Genomic DNA, 22,083 nt, shown 5'->3' with positions numbered 1-22,083 from the left:
CTCCAATAAGAATCAGGCAGTTCATTTGATTAGTAAAACTATCACGCTGTTAGAATATTTGTGATATATAATAGTTACTACCATGTTAGATTATTAGATTTTTTAATAAACAATGCTAGATATGTTCTGAAAATTTTTAGTGTATTTACTATTTTTTGTTTACTTTTAGATGCATAAAATTTTTTGAACCATATAAAACATAACAAAAATAGACAAAACAAATTACATTTCAACTTTACACATGCATAATCAAGTAGCTTTTCCTTTTATCAATGAAAAAGTAAATACTCATAAATGCTGCATGAAATTTTTTTTGACTAATTAGCACTATCTCTATCAGTAAATTCATAGCAAGACTAACAGCAAATTAAGCATATCATAATATCAATAAAATGTATTACTACTGTATTTTCATCGCATAATTAAGATTTTAAGATTACTATGGGAACAGTAATGAACAGCAAAATTAAAACATTTCTCAATCTATAATACATCTCAAGCAAATATGCAATGGTTGCATAGTAAGTATTAAGAAAGGATAATGCACTTTTTAAAATTCCATTACCTTGTAATCATCAATGAAAATGTATTTTGTACTCAACAGACAATGAGGTATAAAATTTTACATTTTTAAGCTAAAAAAGTAACCTGATAACATTAACCTTGATGTTTAGCATTAAAAAGTTGTTTGAGTAGACAATTTTAAAAATTAGAAATTTAATACTGTAAACATTTTGTTTGGCTTTTCTTACTGTATTCTAAACCTACAACTCAAATGGTCTTCAAACAATTTTTTAACCCAAAAGTCATGCAAGATAACATCTGATTAAATTATCTAATACAGTGTATCACTTCCATTACTTCAAAAATATATATAACACTGATTAAAATTCCATCTAATGCACTTTTGTGAAAGATTGAATGCAAGCCATTATAAATCTAAAATATTTGTATGATAACAGTTTATATATAGAGATTGTTGTTAGTATTACTTTCTTTCTTTGGTGTTTACAGTATTAAAAAGAAAAATTTTTTGACAACAGAAAATTTGAAAAGTGAGAAATTACATATGAAATAATTACAATACGTTCACATAATAAAGTTTTTAATTTAAAATAAATTATTAAATTAGATAGAGTTAGATAAACAAATAAATAGGATTTAACAATTGAGTTGACTTCACACAGTCTTATGGATCAGGTGTATTTGTTTCTGTTTAAAGTCTGGAAACCAATTACTTTAGTAATATGGAACAGTCTACCAGAATTTGGAAAATGTAGGAGAAAATAAGACATTTACTGGTCCCAAATAATATGATATACCACATTGTCAATGTATTGAAAAATTTTATGCTCGATAGTTTTAGTTCTTTAGTATATGGGTTACATTAAAAATTGTAAATACAGTGCACTGTATATATTAGATATTCCTTTGTATTGGTTAACTATTAGTGTTATAATTATTATGTTGGTGCCATGTGTTTGTAAGCTGATGAGGGGTCCTTGTACCAGAAATGCATCCTTACCTAAATTTGAAATGTGATTATTAAAGACTAACTTTTTTGTAAAAGATCTCGTCCTTCTTTCTGTCGGCCTTGGTGTGATAAGCCCTCCAAATTGTTAAATCCTATTTATTAGGTCATCTAACTCTATCTAATTTATAGTCATGGACTAAAAGTGTCGTTTATTATTAAAATAAATTATGTATTAAGTGAAGAATATTATATTATGTAAGTAGTACAAATTTTTCATGCAAACATTTAAATTTGATCAAGATGATTCTCCAAAACCAAGCCTTTTGTTATTATTTAACATATATAATCTGAGAATCAGGATTTTATTAGATTAATTCTGATAATATGCAAAGATAAACATTAGGCTTTGAAAGCTTGATAGCTTTTTGCAAACATTAGAAAATGGAATTCATTTCATTCTATTTCATCTAAATATATAAAATTACTTGTCCTGACTAACTGACTGATTCATCATCACCCAGGGCAAACTGCTGAACCTAGAGGTGAAATTTGGTACACAGGGTACATCATGAAAATGCACTCTAAGGGTGCGACTATGCAGACGCAAATTTAGAATGAGTGAGAGGTTGCGAGCGATTTAGTTTTCGCAAAGGAAAACCATGCACAAGTGAGAAGCGAGAAATAATGCTGGTGAGAGCAAATTTCTGGTTCTTGCACATATCTGACAGGTTTTGATATTTATCACGTCTCGCCTCTTCTCGCTTGCTTGTGTCTGCATAGTCGCACCCTAAGAAGGAATTTTTCAAAATTTCCCCGTGGGGGAGAGGGAGAGCATTAAGGCTTAACCTGAAGAATGGCTTCTACTGTACTATTTTAGATGCAATTTTTTGTTTTCAACTACATTTAGTTTTCATCGTGTACTTAGGTATATTAAATTGATAACATTTCAGACATTGTTATAAATATTTTTATATATTTCGATTTTTTAACCAAATATTTGAACCATTTTAAATTCAAATTTATTATTGCATATTGGTTTGATTGTAGAACAATTGTAAACGTTCCAGAAAATTGATCAAATTGAAAACAGTTTGTTTGATTCTCAGCAATTCTCATCATTCTCAGCAGTAGGTGTTATATAACAATTACTATGGTTGTTGAAATACTGAATATAAATGGTGTTCGCTTACAAAATCCGCACGGGTGAATTCTTGGGTAACAGCTAGTGCTGATATGTAATTATTACAGCAAAATATCAATCATCATATTAACAAAATTTTTCTTGACAGTATCTTTTTATTCAAAAAATTTTAAAACCAGTAAAAATCCCAATTCTTTTATTGACTTCTTTGTTTTTTACATTTGCATAATTGATAGTGAAATATTTTTTGGTTCTGTATGATCCCTCTTCAGTTGCTTCTCTATATTATTGATAATCATTTTATATCTATATATAGTAAATCCCTTTGAAAAACTAATAAACATTATTGATGGAAATTCTGAAATTGAAAATAGTAAGGCATACTACAACAAAATTTATACAGCACTCAAAAACTCAATTTATTAAACAAAACTTAATATTTTAAAATTTTAGGCTTCAGCTTCAAAATGAAGATCTGCAAATGGTAATTTCATGAAGTTTCCAAGATAATCAATTCTCCTTCACATTCGTGATCAAGCTATCCATATGAAAAAAAAAATATAACTAATACCATTCACACTTGGATTTGGAAATGAGAGCAGAAATTTATTTGAATCAAACTCAGCAACTGGGTTATGGCAGCTGGCTATGTCTTTTCATATTGACATCTCTCCACGAGACGAATACAAAAACAGTCTTTTCTAGGCTTAAAACTAGTCTTGAAAAATTAGATGCTAGATGAAGTATTATAAAATGGTAACAGTAATCTTTAACATAAATGAGCAACTCTTTATTGCAACCTCGTCACAATGCTGGGCTGCAATTTTTAATCATATTTTTAATTTATTTGATTTAAAATATATGATCTCCACCTCAAATTAGTAGTGGCTTCCCCTTGTACATCATACTTTTCTTTTAACAATTGAGTTGTGCCGATCATCTATCTATCCCCAATAGGATCTTAGTTATTTATTTTCTTTAGATAAGTTTGTCTCTCAAATTTCTCATTACTATCTATCTAATTTACTTAAACAGATAAATTTGTGGTAATCAGATTTTCTTCTGTGTTTCAAAATCAATTTGAAAGTGGATACAATTGTATTATACAATTAATATGGATTATGTGTTTATTTAAACTTGCAATTACAAAAACATCTAATAGCTCCTTGATCCAAACTTACCAAGAGTGTCTTTAAAAAATGTGAAAAATCCTTTGTGCACTGTAGAAAAATCCATTTGACATGACTTTTTCTACAACTACTAAAGACATGATTGCATGTTTTATCTTTGATTCTTTTCCTTTCATTTTGTATACATCAATTCATAGTTTAACTGATAGCAACTTTCAAGATAAAAGTTCAAATAGAAATGTTTAAATTATCATATACTTCTACTTGAACTTTTCAAATTATCTTGAAAATTCCCAGTAATTTATTCTTTCTATATAATGACTTTCAGAGAACTAAATAGAAACAGACTGTCATTTTGGTGTATCAATACAGTAAATAAGAACTAAACAATCAATACTTGAATCTGTAACATTGGATACAGTAGAGTATGTGCAATTTTCATAGTAAAATATTTACTTTAAATCTGATAGAACAACTATTCCTTCCTAGAGACACATTGCTACCTCAGATTTGTCTTGATTTTAGATCACTCTTAAAATACCAGTAAAATATGGATATAAAAAACTACCTAATTCTTTTCAACATTATAATAGTAGCAAATACCAAAGTGCATTTTATTATTTAGTAAATAAATCCAAGATTAAGCAATATAAAAAATGTTTTGTTGTTCATTTTACTCTTACTTTATATTTTTGTTTATAGTCATCATATTGTTATTTACAGTTTTCTGTCATTTTTTTATTTTTGATACAGTGCAGATTAGATGATTCCATCTCAAAATAGCTGCCTTTTTTCCATTTCACTTATTTAAAACAAACTGCTAGTATAAAAAATGAGAAAAAAATAAAAATGTCTGGTAAACTTTTAGAAATGTTATATCTGTGAATTATTGAATCTTAATGATATAATGTAATTGAAAAACAGTGTGAATAACTATTATCAATACAGTATTCAAATAAGCAATGCATTCTTCTTTGGTAAATTGCAACTATTTTACGTAGAGATTTGCTACATTCACATATCATAAGAGTAATCTGACTGATAATTGCTTTTACATATATATTGGACTGCAATTTGAAAAAACTGTATACCTATAAATTCCCACTGTCGTCTGTCCGTCTTTCGTTAAGCTTGAGAATGGAGTTAGTTATATGAAAGAAAAGAAGAGACCAAATATGGAAACCTTAGGGACAGAAAGTCCTGATAAACTATATAAGAACTTACAATGCAAACTGGAAATCATGTTATTTCAATTCAAAAATTTTCCCCTAAAACATGTTAGACAGATGATCAGCATGACTCTATTGTTAAAGGAAAAGTATAATGTACTGGGGCAGGTACTAATTTGAGATGGAAAGTATTTATTTTAAATGAAATAAATTAAAAATTGCAGCCTAGACAATCTCACAATAAATAATTGTTCATTAGTTAAACTTTTTCTTTAATTTTAATAATTTATAGAAATAAAATTAACATTTTTATAAACAGATGAATAAATAGATTCTATCATAATCTCCAAGATCTAATATAATTTTTTTTAAATATATAAATATCTTAAATAAAATTTGTTAGTTATGAAATAACTAATAATTTCATTTCATATTCCTTATAAACTACTTAATATTAAATGTATTATAGTTATTTGAAATTCTACTAGTGGAAAACTGGAACTTAGACAATACAAAGTATTTTTAATATACAGGTAACCCCCGTATAACACAGGAGTTACGTTCGAAAAAAATTGCAGTGTTATACAAAACAAAGAACTAGTGCGAAAAGGGGGGTTAGGTTCCAAAAATTAAAAAACATGCCGTTAAATCCTTCTTTAAATAGGATTTATGATTCACAAAAGGCTACATACAAAATTACAAATAAAAATAATAATTTACTGAATATTATACTGTAAAAATATAAAATATATATAAAATAATTTATATTAATTTAAATAATTGCTAGGGGCGCCCCTAGTGGCCATTTTTGGCATACAGTGATAGAATCCAGTTTTTCAGCTTTATATAGTAGATTTTTTTATGGGTAAAATACTTATTTAAGTAACTATTTTACCAAAGATTATTCATCCTATATGATGATCTCAGCATGAGAATAATCAACTGGTAACAGTTTCTAATACATTTCATGTTGTACGAGGGTTTTACCTAATTCCCAAACCCATGCTATAAAAGCACCATGTTATACGGGGGATGTTCCCAATTCTCGAACTGTGTTAGAGTGAATCCGTGCTATAGAAGTGCCGTGTTATATGGGGGTTACCTGTATAAAGTCATTCAAGAATTACAAGTATGGTATTTCTGTGTGTATTTTTTGCCACCACATATTTCCAAGGAATGTTTTTCAGGGAAAACAAAATATTCAAATATTTTTCGCGTGGAAAATGCAAGACTTCTCATACTGAACCGCTTAGTGTAGGAGATAAAACGAGTAAGCTGACAATAATTTTTACAGTATATAGGAGCTTTCTTACCCTCATTTCCTTGTATAAGCTTAACAGTACAGTATCTTTGTACATGCTGGAAACTATGAATATGGGAAATAAGGGTAGTTGTTATTTGTGATACTTTATAGCACTTTAGTAGGTTTCTTAGTGTCATACAGAGTAGTTATCTGCAACTTTGTGAGATAACAAGAAAAAATAACAGCTTTACTGCACAGTATAAAATTAAAGTAATCTGCTTTGCAGAACAAAACAGAAATTGAGAGGCCAAATGAAAATTCAGTGAGGCACTTGTTTGCTACTGACGTAAACAAAAAAAAGCTCTAAGCAACACAAAGTTCAATGTGAGGGCATTTCATGGTCCCAAGACTAGAAAGTATCCCCTCCCAACTTGAGGAAGAACTGTTATGGTATGTTGAAGAAACACACAACAAAGACTGGTGTATTATGCTGTATTATGTAAAATGTTGCAATCATGGACTCATAATATTGCAACATGTGTGAAAAAAGTGCAAAAAAAATGCACAGAAACAATATTTTCTAATAGTAAATATTAAAACACAAAAATTAAAGTTATTAAATTTTAATGTGACTGATCATTATAATTATTTTTTTCTCTGTACCTAAGTTCTTATTATTGACAAATGTCCATTCTTGAATGCAATTCATAATTCTGAAAGAAAAAGTGTCCTTTGAGAGACACATTTGAGATGCAACATTTTCTGTATCTAGGCATCTCAATCAAGCACATTTTTTGCAATCTATAATATATCATCAAACATTACTGAGTATAAAATAATAATGCATTTTATAAATTGTAGAGCAGGTGTCAAACTGGATTCTGCTTCAAAATATATCATCATAATTTTTCAACAACAAATCTTTTTAATAGTAAACATCAATGTAGATATATGTAGATATCTTTAGATATTTCAATATTTATTTGTATCAATATGAATGGTGTTTTTTTGTTTTTAGTTTTGTTCTATAATTGTGTCTTTAAAATCTTTGTGATGTTGTGTTGTGTTTAATGTTTGAACTTTGGAATCTTCTGTAATTCAAGTTTGTTGACCATTTGAACCCTTCTATCTAATTTTTTTTTGTTGTAAATATGATGTCTTATTTGGAAGTCACCTAAAAATGGACATTAGAAATGCCCCAAAAACATTAGTTTTTGATATTTTGTGATAAAATATATTGTTTCTGAAAAGTTAAATTATTAATATATTTTAAAACTTCTAAATAAAAAAGAAGCAATTATTCTAAAAATGAATATTTGCTTTTAGGTATGTTGTTGGATGAATTCTAATAAAAGATTTTCTCAAAATGTAAAAATTTTCAGGATATAAATTCCAAAACGTTTTTATATTTCTCACAATACTCTTCCATTTTGTAATTGATCTTTTTATATATCTTTATTGAAAACTGACTCTTAAAAATTACCTAACTTTTTATGTTTTCATAAATGTATTAAATTTGAATTTTTAAACAGTAAACTTAATAATAATAATTATGTTTGAATTATTATGATTATTTACTCTTTCAAACCAAATAATTAAAAATGAAAATGGTCAAATAATAGCTCAAACCACTAACGTTTGAGGAATAAACTCAATAATACTCTAGCAACTGAGCTAATTTAGCTTAATAGTTAGAATATATTTCTAAAAATTCAAATTTTACTGTTTAAATTTCAAATTCAATTTCATATTAATTATTATTAGGTATTGTCAATAGATGAAATGAGCTATAATTTTCTTTTATTTGCATTATTTAAAATTCAAATTCAATTATTGAACAGGAATGGTGGACCATTTCATAATTGAAGATTTTAAAACTTAGTTTTGCATAAGCTATTTTAAAATGTTATATATAAATTAAAATATATACAAATTTTCACACAAGTTCTTTTAAGTTTATTGCTTTATTTTTCAGAAATAAGGTATTAATCTTTAATAAATTGACATTTTATAATAAAGATATCATAATGCTTCTGTATGAAAATATGAATAAATTTGTACTGCAATAAATGCAAGTTATTCATTGCCATAATTGTTTTTATCAATATCCATTTATTTGAGCTTTCAAAGTAATCAGATTAAAGGAATCATCATTTAAACAATCTTTCTTCAACCAAACTTATCAAATTTTATATACATTAGCTTTGTTGTATGTATTGTTTTAATTATAAAAATAACATGTTCTATCATTTAAAAAAGTAAACAAACTTGTTTTGCAACTGACTGCAATTCCAGACAATAATCAAAAAAGCAAATAATTTAATATACTGCAGAAATATGTAACATAAAATCAAAAAATTAAACAAAACTATCATTTTTGCATCTATAGTATATATTATAATATTTTAACAAATAATAATGCATCTTTAACTTATAAATTAAAAATACTAGCAATACATAATAACTGAATCATATGCTGTAAATGTTAAGTGTATCTTTCTTAAATATTAAAAATGCAGAATGAATTTCAGTGCTGTTCAAATTTAATTGTAAAAATATATAAACAATTTAAAATTCACTGAGATCCAACAAAATTTGTATACATTTATGCCAAATCTATTACAATAATAATAATTTATTATTGTAATAGATTTGGTGTACCATGTAAGTAAATTCTTATATGGCATACCATGTAAATTCTTATATGCTTCAAAATCTATTACAAATTTCCATTTGTAAATTTGTCTACTGTAATGAAGTTTAGCAATTATTTATATAATTTAAATATTTATAAAACATTTTAGCATAAATAAAAATCATTAAAATTCATATTGTAATAAAATAAATGAGCCTTTTTTTTATACATATTATTCAAACACACAACTAAATGTAAATTTAATATAACCTTTATGGCAAACATATGGTAACACAATGTGACAGAACTTAATAATATATCAAAGTGCTATGGCTGAACAAGTCAAAATTTTTTAATAAAGCATTCTTACTGCATGAACTACTACCAGAGAAAGAGAAATATAATAATACAAAAACTGCCAGTGGATACATGTATATACACACACACACACACCCTAATATAAATATATAAATTTTTTTTTTAAATTAAAAAATTTCCAGAACATTTTAATTTTCCACAAAAAAAAAATTATAGAGAATTTTTATATTTCCTGTAAATTAGTAGATTGGTATTAACATGAGAAATTCTTATATCACTAATAAATGTTTTAAAAATATTTTAGATCCTGATTAAATTTATCATAAAACAGAAAAATACATCTAATAAACAATTCTAAATATAAACATTTGAAAAATTTCAATCAGATGAAAGCAGTATAAAAATTGACATTGTGAAAGAAAATGATTTATATTTCAAGATTTACATAATTCTACTTGTAACTAGTCAAAATGAGTTTAAAATAATGCATCATAAATAAATATCCAGATTAGGTTTTAATATCTTTAATAGACTATTTATTTTGATGATTACAATGGTTATTGTCTGTTTACTCTGACCAGTGCACTGTTATTCAATGCTTACTGTATTCACTGGGTACTGTACTTTGACTCATACAGAAAAGAAAGCAATAATTTAGTTTTATTAATCCAAACAAAAATGTTCTGCTATACATAGTATCAATGCAATTCAGTTAATTTTATGCTCTGAGGTCATTGTAAATTTCATGTTATAAACTAGAATATGAAAAATATTAAATTTTAGCACTTTAATTATTCTTTCTTATTCAATAAAGTGAAACAAGTTGTTTTATAATATTTCCTATTCAACATAATATAGAATAAAATAAAATAACAAAATTTTAGAATAGATTTAAAATTCACAAACACGATTTAAACATTTTTGTAATCTATATAGGAATGTATCCATTTGCATGTTATGCTTTTTATAATCAGCAATATGTGATTATATTATTAAGTTTAAAAAGGAATCATGGTTGCTGAATTTGCCAATTACAGAATAATTTAAATGATATTTAGACTAAAATTTTATAATTATACAAAACTGACAACACAAATAAGTATTTGCTCTGTGCTGAGATTTTTAATAATTGTATACAATTTGAAAAGATTTTACAATTCTTGCAGATTGTACAAACATTAAACTTACACAATCCAAGAAATTGAAATAGAATATTTTCCTAATATGTTATAGTTTTTAAATTATATATACCCAATTAGTAATTACTTGCCATCAGAGTAACGTAACTCATTTTATCAGGAGATTTTTCAGTTACCTGATCATCCCAACTTCCATATAGATATGTGTATTTAACCCATAAATAACTATTAATTTAACAGCAAAGTTATCTGATTATAAAATTAAAATTTATTACTACAGTTGAATTGTTTCAATTCTGAAGTCATCAAAAAATTTTAAATTTACAGTTGCAAGATATCAATTTAACCTGCTTTCACTGAAAATATAAAATAAATAGTTTTTCACCTTAAGAATAAACAGTACAGATTTTTTTATTTACCTCAATGTCAACAGCTTTTGTTTTCTTTGATTTCACTGGTATAGCTATAAATAAATAAAATTGTATATAGATTAAAATGTTTTTTTTAAAAAAAAATCAGATTGTAATTCTAGAATTATAGTCCGATTTTATTTTATAACAAATTATATGTATTATTTAAATAATAATTAAAAATAACTTGTTAAATTTCTTAAAAGAAACAATTATAAATTATAGAAAATATTTCCAACGTGAATAATTTTACTAAAATTATTTACATAAAATTTTACAAATTATACATTTAATTTGAAATATTCAAATTTTAGATATTACAAAAGAGTTTATTTATATTAACAATAATAATAAAACTATAAGAAATCAGATATTAAAATCAACTCTATTATATCAAAAATGTTCTTATTTGTCTTTATGTAAAGCTGAATAAGGAAAAAAAATTAACTGCTGTTAAGCAAATAAAACACTAGAGCAATTTGTTGTCATAAAGTAGGTTTGGTTACCCTGCTTTATATCTATAGGTTTGGTGAGTAGACGTGGTAAGGGTCTGGATTTAGCTCTAATATAGGGTATCATAACATTTGTTTGGATGTTTTTGAAGGCTAGAATTTAGTGAATTCCTAAATACTTATCAATCTCCATATAAGAGCTTTACTAGAGCTTATTCATTAATGTCAAAACAAAACAGAAATTAATATTAGAACACTGGCACAAACTTAAAAATATGAAGCTTCAGTAACCAAATTGGCATTATAAAATATGATATAAAATATAAAACAATGAATGTTATGAACAAAAAAAAAGTGTGTTTGATAGAACATGGCTTTTGAAAATGTTACATGATAATTTCAAATCTTATCGTTCACATTTTCAAATGACTACATCAAAGAATAATAATCCAGCAATGAGTTGTTTAACTTTCCTGGCAACATTTAAAACTGCATGTGATGCCATCTGTTATGATATTTTATTAAAAACTTTCTACTTTTAATATATTATAAAATGACAAAGAGCTCAATTTTGAAGGTAGGAACGGGTTTTATAAAAACTTATAAATGCTAATAACAAGTAAAATTGTCATTAAGTCCAACTCTATCCAAGATATAACACAACCTTCTTCATCTCCCCACTCTGTTGACCTTTAACCACCATAATTTAATGGCATCAGTCCCTCTAATACACAAACCTCCCTGCAAAATTTCAGAAATTTTTGACAAAAAACACAGGAGTTAAGCTTCAAACAAAGTGAACAAAACTGTGCCCCACACACCCATACATATAGAATAAATCCCCAAATTCTTTAGTATTTCTGGATGTTTCAATGTCCAGAGTACAAAACTGTAAAAATCTTCGAGAGAGTCATGTTTTGAACAATTGCCATACTTTTCCCTCTGTTATATATAACAGCCAGGAAAGTAATAAAATTTGAAAATTAACTTTATAAGGGTAGGTTATCACATCATATGTCAATCTATTCTTTTAACTTAAAATAAATGTAAGTTATATGGAAATAAAATCAGCAATATTTACCACATTTCTGACTTTAATTGGATGTGAGAAGAGTAAATAAAAAAACTACAGTGCATTTTATGCATGTTTTGAAGTTAATTGAAAAACTATATTTTTTTTATCATCAATATCTAAAACATTAATATAGAGTTTACAGTAAATTATTCTTTGTTCTTTTAGCAAAATAAATTATTTTTACTTTTGTCTTAAGTTTGTTGTGTTTAATTTTTTAAATTTTTTGTATGAATGAATAAACTTTAATAAAATATATTTATGAAAATTCTATTAAGATGGAAAATTTTTGAGAAAAGTAGCAACATTGAATTAAAATAGAGATTTTTTTTTTCCCTTCAAATGAAATAAAATGTTTCATCTTTCTTTATATTCATTTCTTTTATTAGTTATATATATCAAAGTATTTTGACCTCAAATGTAAAAGCTACTAGAAAATATCTTAATTGTTCTCATTGTCAAAAAAGTAAATATAACTTTATTGAATTGTATAATTAAGAATAAATAAAAAAATAAACTATATGTTGGCATTAAAAACTAATAAATTAGAGAAGACTCACAAACATTTTGAACATTGCATTAATGTCTTCAGGTGATTTAGAACACATCTAGAACATAGAATTCAAACAAAATTATTAACTTATTCAAGAACAATTCTGAAAGGAACATTATATTTGAAATAGAGGTTTAATATACAAAATATTTTAAACATTTCAAATAGAATTAAAATATAATGGAAAAGATATTAAAGAAACCTAAAAAGTTTAAAAGTATTTAAAGAGCCTTTTTTTAGAAATAATAATTTGTAAATCTGAAGAAGACTGATTTGCTATATAAAAACAAATGAGTATTTATATGTACTGAATAAAAATGATTTCCTCCATTAATCAAATTTTCTTAAAACATGTAAACATCTACTATGACCAATCATCATGAATAATAGTAGCAGTATATTCTTTTAGTAATTGAATTTGTTTACTACAGTCTTGAAAAGAATAAAGGGTTGGTAGATCCAGTGTGGGCTGATTGCAAGTATTACTGACTGGTTTGGATCATGTTATTTCTTCACTTCTAGAGCATAAACACACATGGGGAAGGATATAGGCTATTTACAACTACCTTTGCATATTTTTTTTGTAAAACAGATTGTGTAGTGTTGTATCCTTCTGTTCAATTTTTAATGCAGTCATGTTAGCAAATAGATTCTTTCTGGAGAACAATTTATAGATACAACAGATGTTCATATCTGTTGTACCTAGTTCAAGAAGCATTCCACCTAATAACTCAGTATCACTATTACTTATTTAATGAAAAGATCTATCTCCAAAAACATGGGTCACCTTTATCAGCCATTTTAGTAAAGCTTATGAGGGATGTCAAATGCAAAATTTTTAATGCTCCACTCACCTGTTATCCAATTCTCTACATGAGGTATGTTGATATTTTATTGACATGAGAAGCCTCCCATCAGGAGTTTATTAGATATGTTTAACTGCTGTCCTCAATATATCAGACAATATTCTTCACTATTGCGTGAAAGGATTGTGACCACTTGTTCCCCTTTTTTAGAACTCCCATGGATCTCACTCACATTTGGAGTTCAATTTCCTCCCTCTAATCATCATCTATGCCTTCATCAACTGCCTCAATTTGTTTACATGCAAGACTTATTTGCTTCCCTCTTTTCAATACCTAATAGATATGGAAATGGAATTTCTCATAGATACAATCACAATGGCTGGTTACAAAGTGAACAAGTTCAATTACATCAAGACTAGAGTCCATAAATCCCTGTTTCCAGTGTACACCTTGCTTAATAAGCAAAGCAGTTTATCCATTCCTTATCCAAGGCACATCACATTATGCCTAGCTCACTTGTTTTATAAGTTTGGCTACATTCTTCTCCTCAAACTGCAGCCCATTTTGCAAAAGTTAATATCCAATGACAGGAACCTCATTCCATACTCAAAGTCAGGAGTCTATATTATTCCTTTACAAGGTACAAGTGCTATTACTTTTCCATATATTGGGATCTCAGAATGTTTCTGAGTAGAGTTACTGAACATTAAGATGATATCTAATGCAATAGATCCAACAAACTCATATTAATAATATTTGTAAATTTAAAAAAAAAATTATTATTTCTGTAAAAAACTCTTTAAATATCTTTAAACATTTCAGTTAATATCTCTTACATTATATTTTAATTCTGTTTGAAATTTTTAAAATATTTTGTGCATTAAACCTCTGTTTCAAATATAATATTCCTTTCTGAATTATTTTTGAATGTGCTATTCTGTTTGAATTCTGTGTGTGTTTTAGGTGTGTTCTAACTCACCTGAAAACGTTGATAATGCAATGCTGAAAGTGCTTGAGAGTCTTCCATAATTTATTAAAGTTTTTTTTAACATTAATTGACAGTTTCTCTGTTTTTGTTTATAATACAATCTTTGGATGTTTGTGTTATTCAATTTGATTTAAATTAAAAAGATCAAATATAGTGTATTTTCTTCCAATCTATTTTCTCCTGTTATGTTCTGATGATCAGTCTTATCAAAACCTTTACATGTATTCTACAGGTTTTTTACAAAACTGTACTTTCCACCTTCTAATTGTTATTTCTGTTTGTAATATGACTCTATATTTCAAAACTAAATTCTTACTCTTCATTACTTTAATTCTTATGCTCTATAATTTTAAACGTATAACAATAAAAAGGCACACAGATTAAGAAATTAATATATGTTTTTGAATTTCCTTTCTAAAGACATTTCGTTAATAACATTCCTTACTTAAAATTACATTCACTTTTGTGCTCTCCAAAATTTGATGACATTACTCAAAATATAAAGTTTAAAATTAAAAAACATACCTTACTGCTATAAGCTTTTTCTATTATTTATACGACTACAGTAAAACATTTTCTCTCCCTGTACTGTAATATCAGAATTTAATGTAGATTTCTTTTAATGAATTATTATAAAAGCATTTTTAGGAATTTCCAATTCTCAACTTTAATGATTTCTTTAAATGAATAAGAAAAGCTCTTCTTAAAGATTTTTGCTAACAAATTCAAGACATGCTTTTGCTATTACACTTCTATATTTCTACACAAACATAATTTCAATAAATTCTTATTTATAAAGAACTATTCTTTGAAATTATACAACAACTAGGATCATTCTTTTGAAATGATTATGTTTAAAATAAATTTATAACTTCATTAGTTAAGAATTGATTAATTTCTGATTTTTTAATCAAAACAAATTTTATTAACTGATATATCTCTCTATAATATATTACAAAATTTTAGAAAAAATATACACACACACACACACATATATATATATATATAATTCAGCAATTAGAGTTATTTATATTCTTAACTGTTAATATTTTAAAGTACAGTACAAATAACAGAATGAAATTTAGAATTTTAACTTCAGAATAAAACTGATTATAATAATTGATTCATTTTTAAATTTGAATACATCATTACTCGTTGTATTTCAATTACTTTAAAAATTTTCAGTTTCAAATCAAGCATTTTTAATTTTGCTTTTTATACAAACTAAAAATGCCTGATTATTAATATGCAAATATAACATTTTTAATTAAATTCATTTTTAAGTTCTGATAAAACATTTAACAGCCAAATTATTAATTATCTGATTATATAGTTCTTTTCTTTAAATTAAACTACAAAAAATTAAAGTATTGCTTTTGCTCTTCATATTTTGGACAAAAACATTAAATTTTTGTAAGTTTTTAAAAACTTACATATGATTTCTATTATTTTAAATTAATTTAACAAGTTTAACTTACAATAAAAAAAATCAATATAAGAAATTACAATGCAAAAATACGTTCTTAATTGATTTTAACTATTACCTCTAAATACAGCAATTAAAATATTACTGTATTTAGAAATATTTACAAATTAACTAATTTATATTCTTTTAAAAAGAATCAGTATTATTAATTAAAACATATTTTTGAAACTTAACTATAATAATAAGTATATGCTTAACTTAAAAAGTTACTTTTCTGCATCCAAAATTTGAAATATGACAATTCAAAATAGATTTGAAATAAATGCACACAGACATTAAAAAAATATATAAGTAAATGTATATTTTAGAATTAGTGCTTAAGTTCTACAATATGCTTAGACTACAGTACTATTTACTTTGTTTTAAGCTACACTAGAATGATAAATTTCCTCATTATAAACTTCATGTAAAACAATTTTAAGGAATTTTCAAGAAAACTATACATTTATCAATCATTTGAATGCCAAGATATTGATCTTGACATTCAACTGATTTATACAGCACAAATTCATTGCTGGACACTGAATTTAAAATATATTTTACAATCATTTATAAATTTATGTTAAATTCATGATCTTATTGTTAATTTACATATTCATCATTTTTACTTTTATTAAACTATTCTCATATAAAAGTCTCGTTTTTATGTTCTTATATCTTTACAGTAATTGACTTTAAATAAATTTTAATTAAAAAAAATAATAATAATAATAAAGGAAACTATTATAATAATTTCAATTACACAATTTAGAAAAACTATTTAATTATATAATAATAAACACACTAAAATATGCATACAGTCAAATTTTAAAATCATCCTTTTTGATGAAAAAACTTGACAGGAATTAAGCCAGTACATTAATAAAAAGGAAATAAGACAGAATATCATTGTCAATTAGCTATCATAAAATAATTTTTTAAATTAATGTAAAGTACTACAGTATTTTAGAAATTCTTCTCCATATTGGAAGTCAAAATCATTCAAATGGAAACAAACATTCAACTTATTATTATTAAAACTATGCAAATACAGATCCACAGAAAGGTTTCATTTAATGTAAAAAAAAAGAAGTAAATATTTTTAATTTTTCCCATCATTATCACTCTAAACAGATTAGGGATATATATATATATACTTTTTTTTTCTTCTTCTTTTCTTTTTGACAATCTATTTAATATCAATTTTCTTCATATCTGACCATTTAAACTAAAGAATTTAAGTCAAAAGAATATCTTGTTAAATATGAATTTTTACTTAAATAAACAGGAGAAAAATCTTTTTACCAGGAAAGAATGCAATTTATTCGTGTTAGGCCCAAACTGAATCGGATTGGCTTATGGCAATATTTCGAAGTATTTAGTGACAACGAGATGATTTAATAAAGAAAAATCTACTCGAAAATCGTCAGATTTCTCACTTATTTCGAGATATTTACGTTTGATTCTAACACAAACAACGAAGACATAATGGAAAAAACTGTTTTTTTTTTTTATTTATTTTTTATTAATGTGCGTATATTTGCGTTGTTGAAAACGATGTTTTGTGCTTAAAACGAAAATAATTTTACGTAAAAACACAAAAAGGAGTGTTGAATGCTAGAAAATGATGGATGAATTTTAATGTCCAATTAGGAACGAAAAGAAAATTTATAAACAACAACTTACTTGTATAGTCACCTTCCATTCTATACAGCATTTACACTAATCTTTCTGAATTCCGTAAAGTAAATGCTTATTTTCTTCAGAAATTCTTTAAAAAAATCATAAATTGTACTTCTTCTCATAAGCTATAATAAACTGATTGATAACTAACAGCTTCAGCAAGGAGCGACCTCATTCTGTTGCTAGGGGCAGATACCACTACTCGATATGACGTTTGAATTTTAAATATTTTAAAATTATTATTACCGTCGATTGTTTAATAATTTATAGAAAAAAACAACGTTTATATTTCTTCAAATGAAATAAAATGTCGAAATTCGTATGAAATATTTACTATTTATATATTTGAATAAATATACTTGACTGACCTCTACTGTGTACTGTAATTACGATTTGCCGACAATGGCGAGAAAGAAAATTATATGTGTATAGTGTATATACACGTGTTTTTTGTGTTTTATTTTTAAATAAATAACATAAAAATAATAATGTTAATTTCTTAAGGGCTTGGATAACATAATTCAATTATTTAATTATTTAATTCGGAAAAGATATATTAAAATGAAATAATTGAAAACTGTTCTTATATATATATATATACTAGCTGACCCGGCCACGCGTTGTTGTGACTCAAAATGTATCTATTATAAATGTATAACACTTCCCCCGTAGAGGGAATTTCAAAAAATCCCTTCTTAGTGTACATTCTCTTGACGTACCCTATTAAAACGCAATCAAAAACGCATCTAAAATAGTATAATAAAAGCCGAGTTCTTCACAGTAAGCCTTAATCCTGTTCCTCTCCCCCGCAAGGAAATATCAAAAAATCCCTTTTTAGTGTATATTCTGTTGACGTAACCTATTAAAACGCAATTAAAAACGCAAAAATCCGCATATAAAATAGTATAAATAGAAGCCGAGTTCTTCACAGTAAGTCTTAATCCTGTCCCTCTCCCCCAGTGGCGGGAATTTCGACATGTATATTATATAAAAACACGTGCATATTCGAATGCAACGTGGTGTCAAAATTTCAAAGGAATCGGTAGGAACAAACGAACGTTATATTTTATTTATATAGATAGATAGAAAATGATCTGCTTTAGTCCATTCTCACAGAAAAGCATAATGCCTCACAGAAAAGCAAACATAGGTCGTCGGAAGTTAGCGCCATCTGTTGAACATAAAAGCCTTAATCCATATATAAATATACTTTTGAAAGGGGGAAAATGGTGGTCTTCACATATGCCAGAAACCTTCGCGGGAATGTATTAAACAACTTTCCGAAGTTTCATGGCAATCGGATAAATGGTGTGGTAATGCATGAAGGACAAACACACAAACAGACATACATTCGTTTTTATATATACAGTATATAGATATATCGGTCCCCGTCCCTCACCACCCGGCCGCCCCATTGTGGGCCTGGCCGAACCCATAATGGGCTTGCTATAAGAGGCCCTCTTAGTGCCCACTGGGCGGAAAGAGTTACAAAAAAAAAAAAAAAGTATATACATATATGTATATATAATGATATAAAATCTGCAAATTAGTTTGTAGAATTATTTATTTACAATAAAAATATATTTAAAATTGTGTTGTATTAATATGTTTGATAAATTACTATTGAGACGAAAAAATTATGTAATGAATACTAGCGAAGTATCAGATTCGCGTCTCATCCCGATCATCAGTTTTTCAGGCTGAAAAATTATTCTAAAAATTACATTTTGCAGTAATAGAACGCAGACTGCCTCCGCTATACTAATGTCAAGTGTGTATTCATTCTTGAACATTAAGTACGAAAAACTGCGGAATTTGAACAATTATCAACTGAAATTTAAAAATTAACGAACTTTATACTAACTTTTTATTGACTATCGACAAAGCTAATACAAAAGGCGGCCTTAGTCCAGTTAACAAGTCGTTTCTGTTCATCTTTAGCAGGGGTCATCAAACCACGGCCCGCGGCCGCACAGTGCCAAAATGAACTAAAATAAAATTATTTATATGAATTTCGTTAGAGTTTCGTTTAAAACGTCACCAACATCGAGCATGCGCACCAAATAAATTTCGAACTTTATGACGAACTTGTAAGGACCAATCGGAACGCGTGTTACAGAACAAAACACTAGCCAATCATGGTAAGTTTTTCAATTTAAACAGAAAACATGGCCGTCATGGAAAGCGATCGTGCATTTCGAATTGTTTTAAAACATATTTCATTCGTATCCAGAAATTGTAGTTCTGAATATGTTACAATTTATCGTCAGGCCATATCTTTGGCAACAATATCTATTGGAATGTTTTATAGTTAATCACGTACCTTCAACGTTTAGTTTTTTGGAAATCTCCGTCCAAGAATTATTTTTTTAATGCTGTCTTTTTAATCGGCTCGCCGAATATCATGAAGCCACGGATATTTTCTGACTTCGTTTATTAAAGCTTCCGAGAAGACTGTACCTTCCGCCATTTTCTAACTTCGGATAAACCTAAACTCTGATTGGTTATAGCTTCGAAGCTCTCATTGGATGTAGCTCACCGACTGCTCCGAACCGACTACAAAGGGTACGTTCGTTAAGTCGAACGAGTTAAACGCGTTAGTAACGAATCGTTCGAAAAGTAGTAGTCTCGCTCAGTGCGCATGCTCCGCGGTGATGACGTATCGAACGAAACTCTAACGAAGCTCACGAAGGAAAGAGTTAGTTTACTTCGTTAAGAAAATGGCGCCCGACGATATCGATGTTTCTAGATCTACTCGAGTGTTTAAATTGTGAATGAAAAGGTGAAATGATTGAAATAACTGTCCATCCGAAGCAACCTAAGAAAAATATTTTGGATAAGGCTGCACTAGCAACATTCATATCTTCGATTTTAGAAACAGCCATTTAGTTACAACGAATCGTTCGAAAAGTCTAACGAAACAAGAATAACGATGATGTCATTCTCGTTTAACTCGTTTGACTTAACAAACGTACTCAAATATTTAACTTTTTAAATCTGTCCGACTGGAATGGCCAGTCGGTCGGCCGACTGCTGTTGCCATGGCAACACGACTTGGAGTCGGACCGGTCAATCCAGTCGGTCTTACTGTGAAACAGCCTAACTCGATCGACTTTACGAAGGCCGCGTTTTCTTTATGCAGCGAGAGTGTAGCAAAATGACGTCACGAGAAGTGTTGGCCAATTAGAAACCAGTTCCAGTCTGATCGCTGTAAAGCGCTTCTAGAGCGCTGCATAAAGAAACGCGGCCGAACGTACCCTAGGTCACGTAATATATTTTGTGCGCGTCCGCCGTTTAATGTGCTACTCCGCGACGAAAATAAGCTTAAACAATAGTGGCTCAAACGGTGCAGAGTCGATAAGTAGTCTCATGATTTTTATTTATAACACTTTTTATGAGTTTTCCCTAATAAATTTTACGTGTTTTGTAAATGTCTATTAAGTATATCATTATTGAAAAAAATTAAGAAAAAACGCCCCATGTTATAATTGTATATAATATTTTTTTTTTAATAATACGGTCAATCCAATTTTCAGCGTTGTGTTAAGCACTTCACAAAACATGATCATAAATACGAGTTAAGTAGTGCTTTTAACAAAAATCTGTAATTTTTTCTACAGGAAGCCTACATTTTTGCAGGTACTTTTTTATGTGATTTTTTCACCATGAGAGAATTAAGGAATGCGGCATACTTTTTTACAAAACATGTGATGATACTCAGGTTGTTAAACTAAGCGATGCCGCCGAGAGTGTTGCCAAACTCTATTTCTTGAAGTGCTGCACGCAGCGATCCTCGCAGAAGTATCACTGGTTCGGGGTTAAATCTGCAGCGTTACAGTTGTTTTTCTGGTTGCAACAAAGATAGCTGCCTCCAATATAGAAATGTGCGAAGTGTTCATTTATGCCACGTTTCCACAGGCGAGAAAACTGCGAGTATTGTCTGACAGACTGTCAGATAGTCAAGTTACTTGTGTAAACGATACTGCAAGTGCGATCGCGACAGTTTTCGAGCTCTTGCTGCGAGATCTCGTAAACTCGACAAATTGCGAGTATAGAGACGATCGTGTCAATGAGTACATTCCAGTATATGTTCAAATATTTACCGATGAATTCACCAGTGCAGCAACCGATGCGCATCGCACTCATCGGGTTGTGGATATAGTAAACTTCGATGAAGCAAAGGGCGCGTTTTTTTATGCAGCGAAAGTGTAGCGTTGGCCATTTAGAAACGGGTTTCAGAGGATTAGCTTTAAAGCGCTCGAGCGCTGCGTAAAAAAACGCGCCCAAAATGACCGCCTTTATGGTAATATTTAGCGACTTTATAAAATAAAAATTATTTTAAAAATTGAATAAGACGGTCAGCATGTAATATTATTTAATCCTATACGATGTAAGAAAGTTTTCG

At 27.7% G+C, this 22,083-nt stretch overlaps 1 protein-coding gene across 1 annotated transcript in view; it reads right to left on the bottom strand.

Moving 5' to 3' along the window:
* Positions 1 to 18,002, bottom strand: part of LOC136982806 (PHD finger protein 13-like) — a 34,427-nt gene extending 16,425 nt beyond the window's left edge. The window contains exons 1-2 of the mRNA XM_067279335.1: positions 17,682 to 18,002; positions 10,669 to 10,712 (exon numbers count right to left, since the gene is read on the bottom strand). Coding sequence (XP_067135436.1) covers positions 10,669 to 10,712; positions 17,682 to 17,712 — 75 coding nt within the window. The 5' untranslated portion in view covers positions 17,713 to 18,002. The remainder of the gene's footprint in view (positions 1 to 10,668; positions 10,713 to 17,681) is intronic.
* Between the last annotated feature and the right edge of the window lie 4,081 nt (positions 18,003 to 22,083).

The sequence above is a fragment of the Centruroides vittatus genome, unplaced genomic scaffold, assembly GCF_030686945.1.
Source record: "Centruroides vittatus isolate TY-2023 unplaced genomic scaffold, ASM3068694v2 contig_863, whole genome shotgun sequence".
Lineage (NCBI taxonomy): Eukaryota > Metazoa > Arthropoda > Arachnida > Scorpiones > Buthidae > Centruroides > Centruroides vittatus.
Note: the sequence above shows the minus strand (reverse complement) of the source record. Positions and strands in the feature narration are given on the sequence as shown.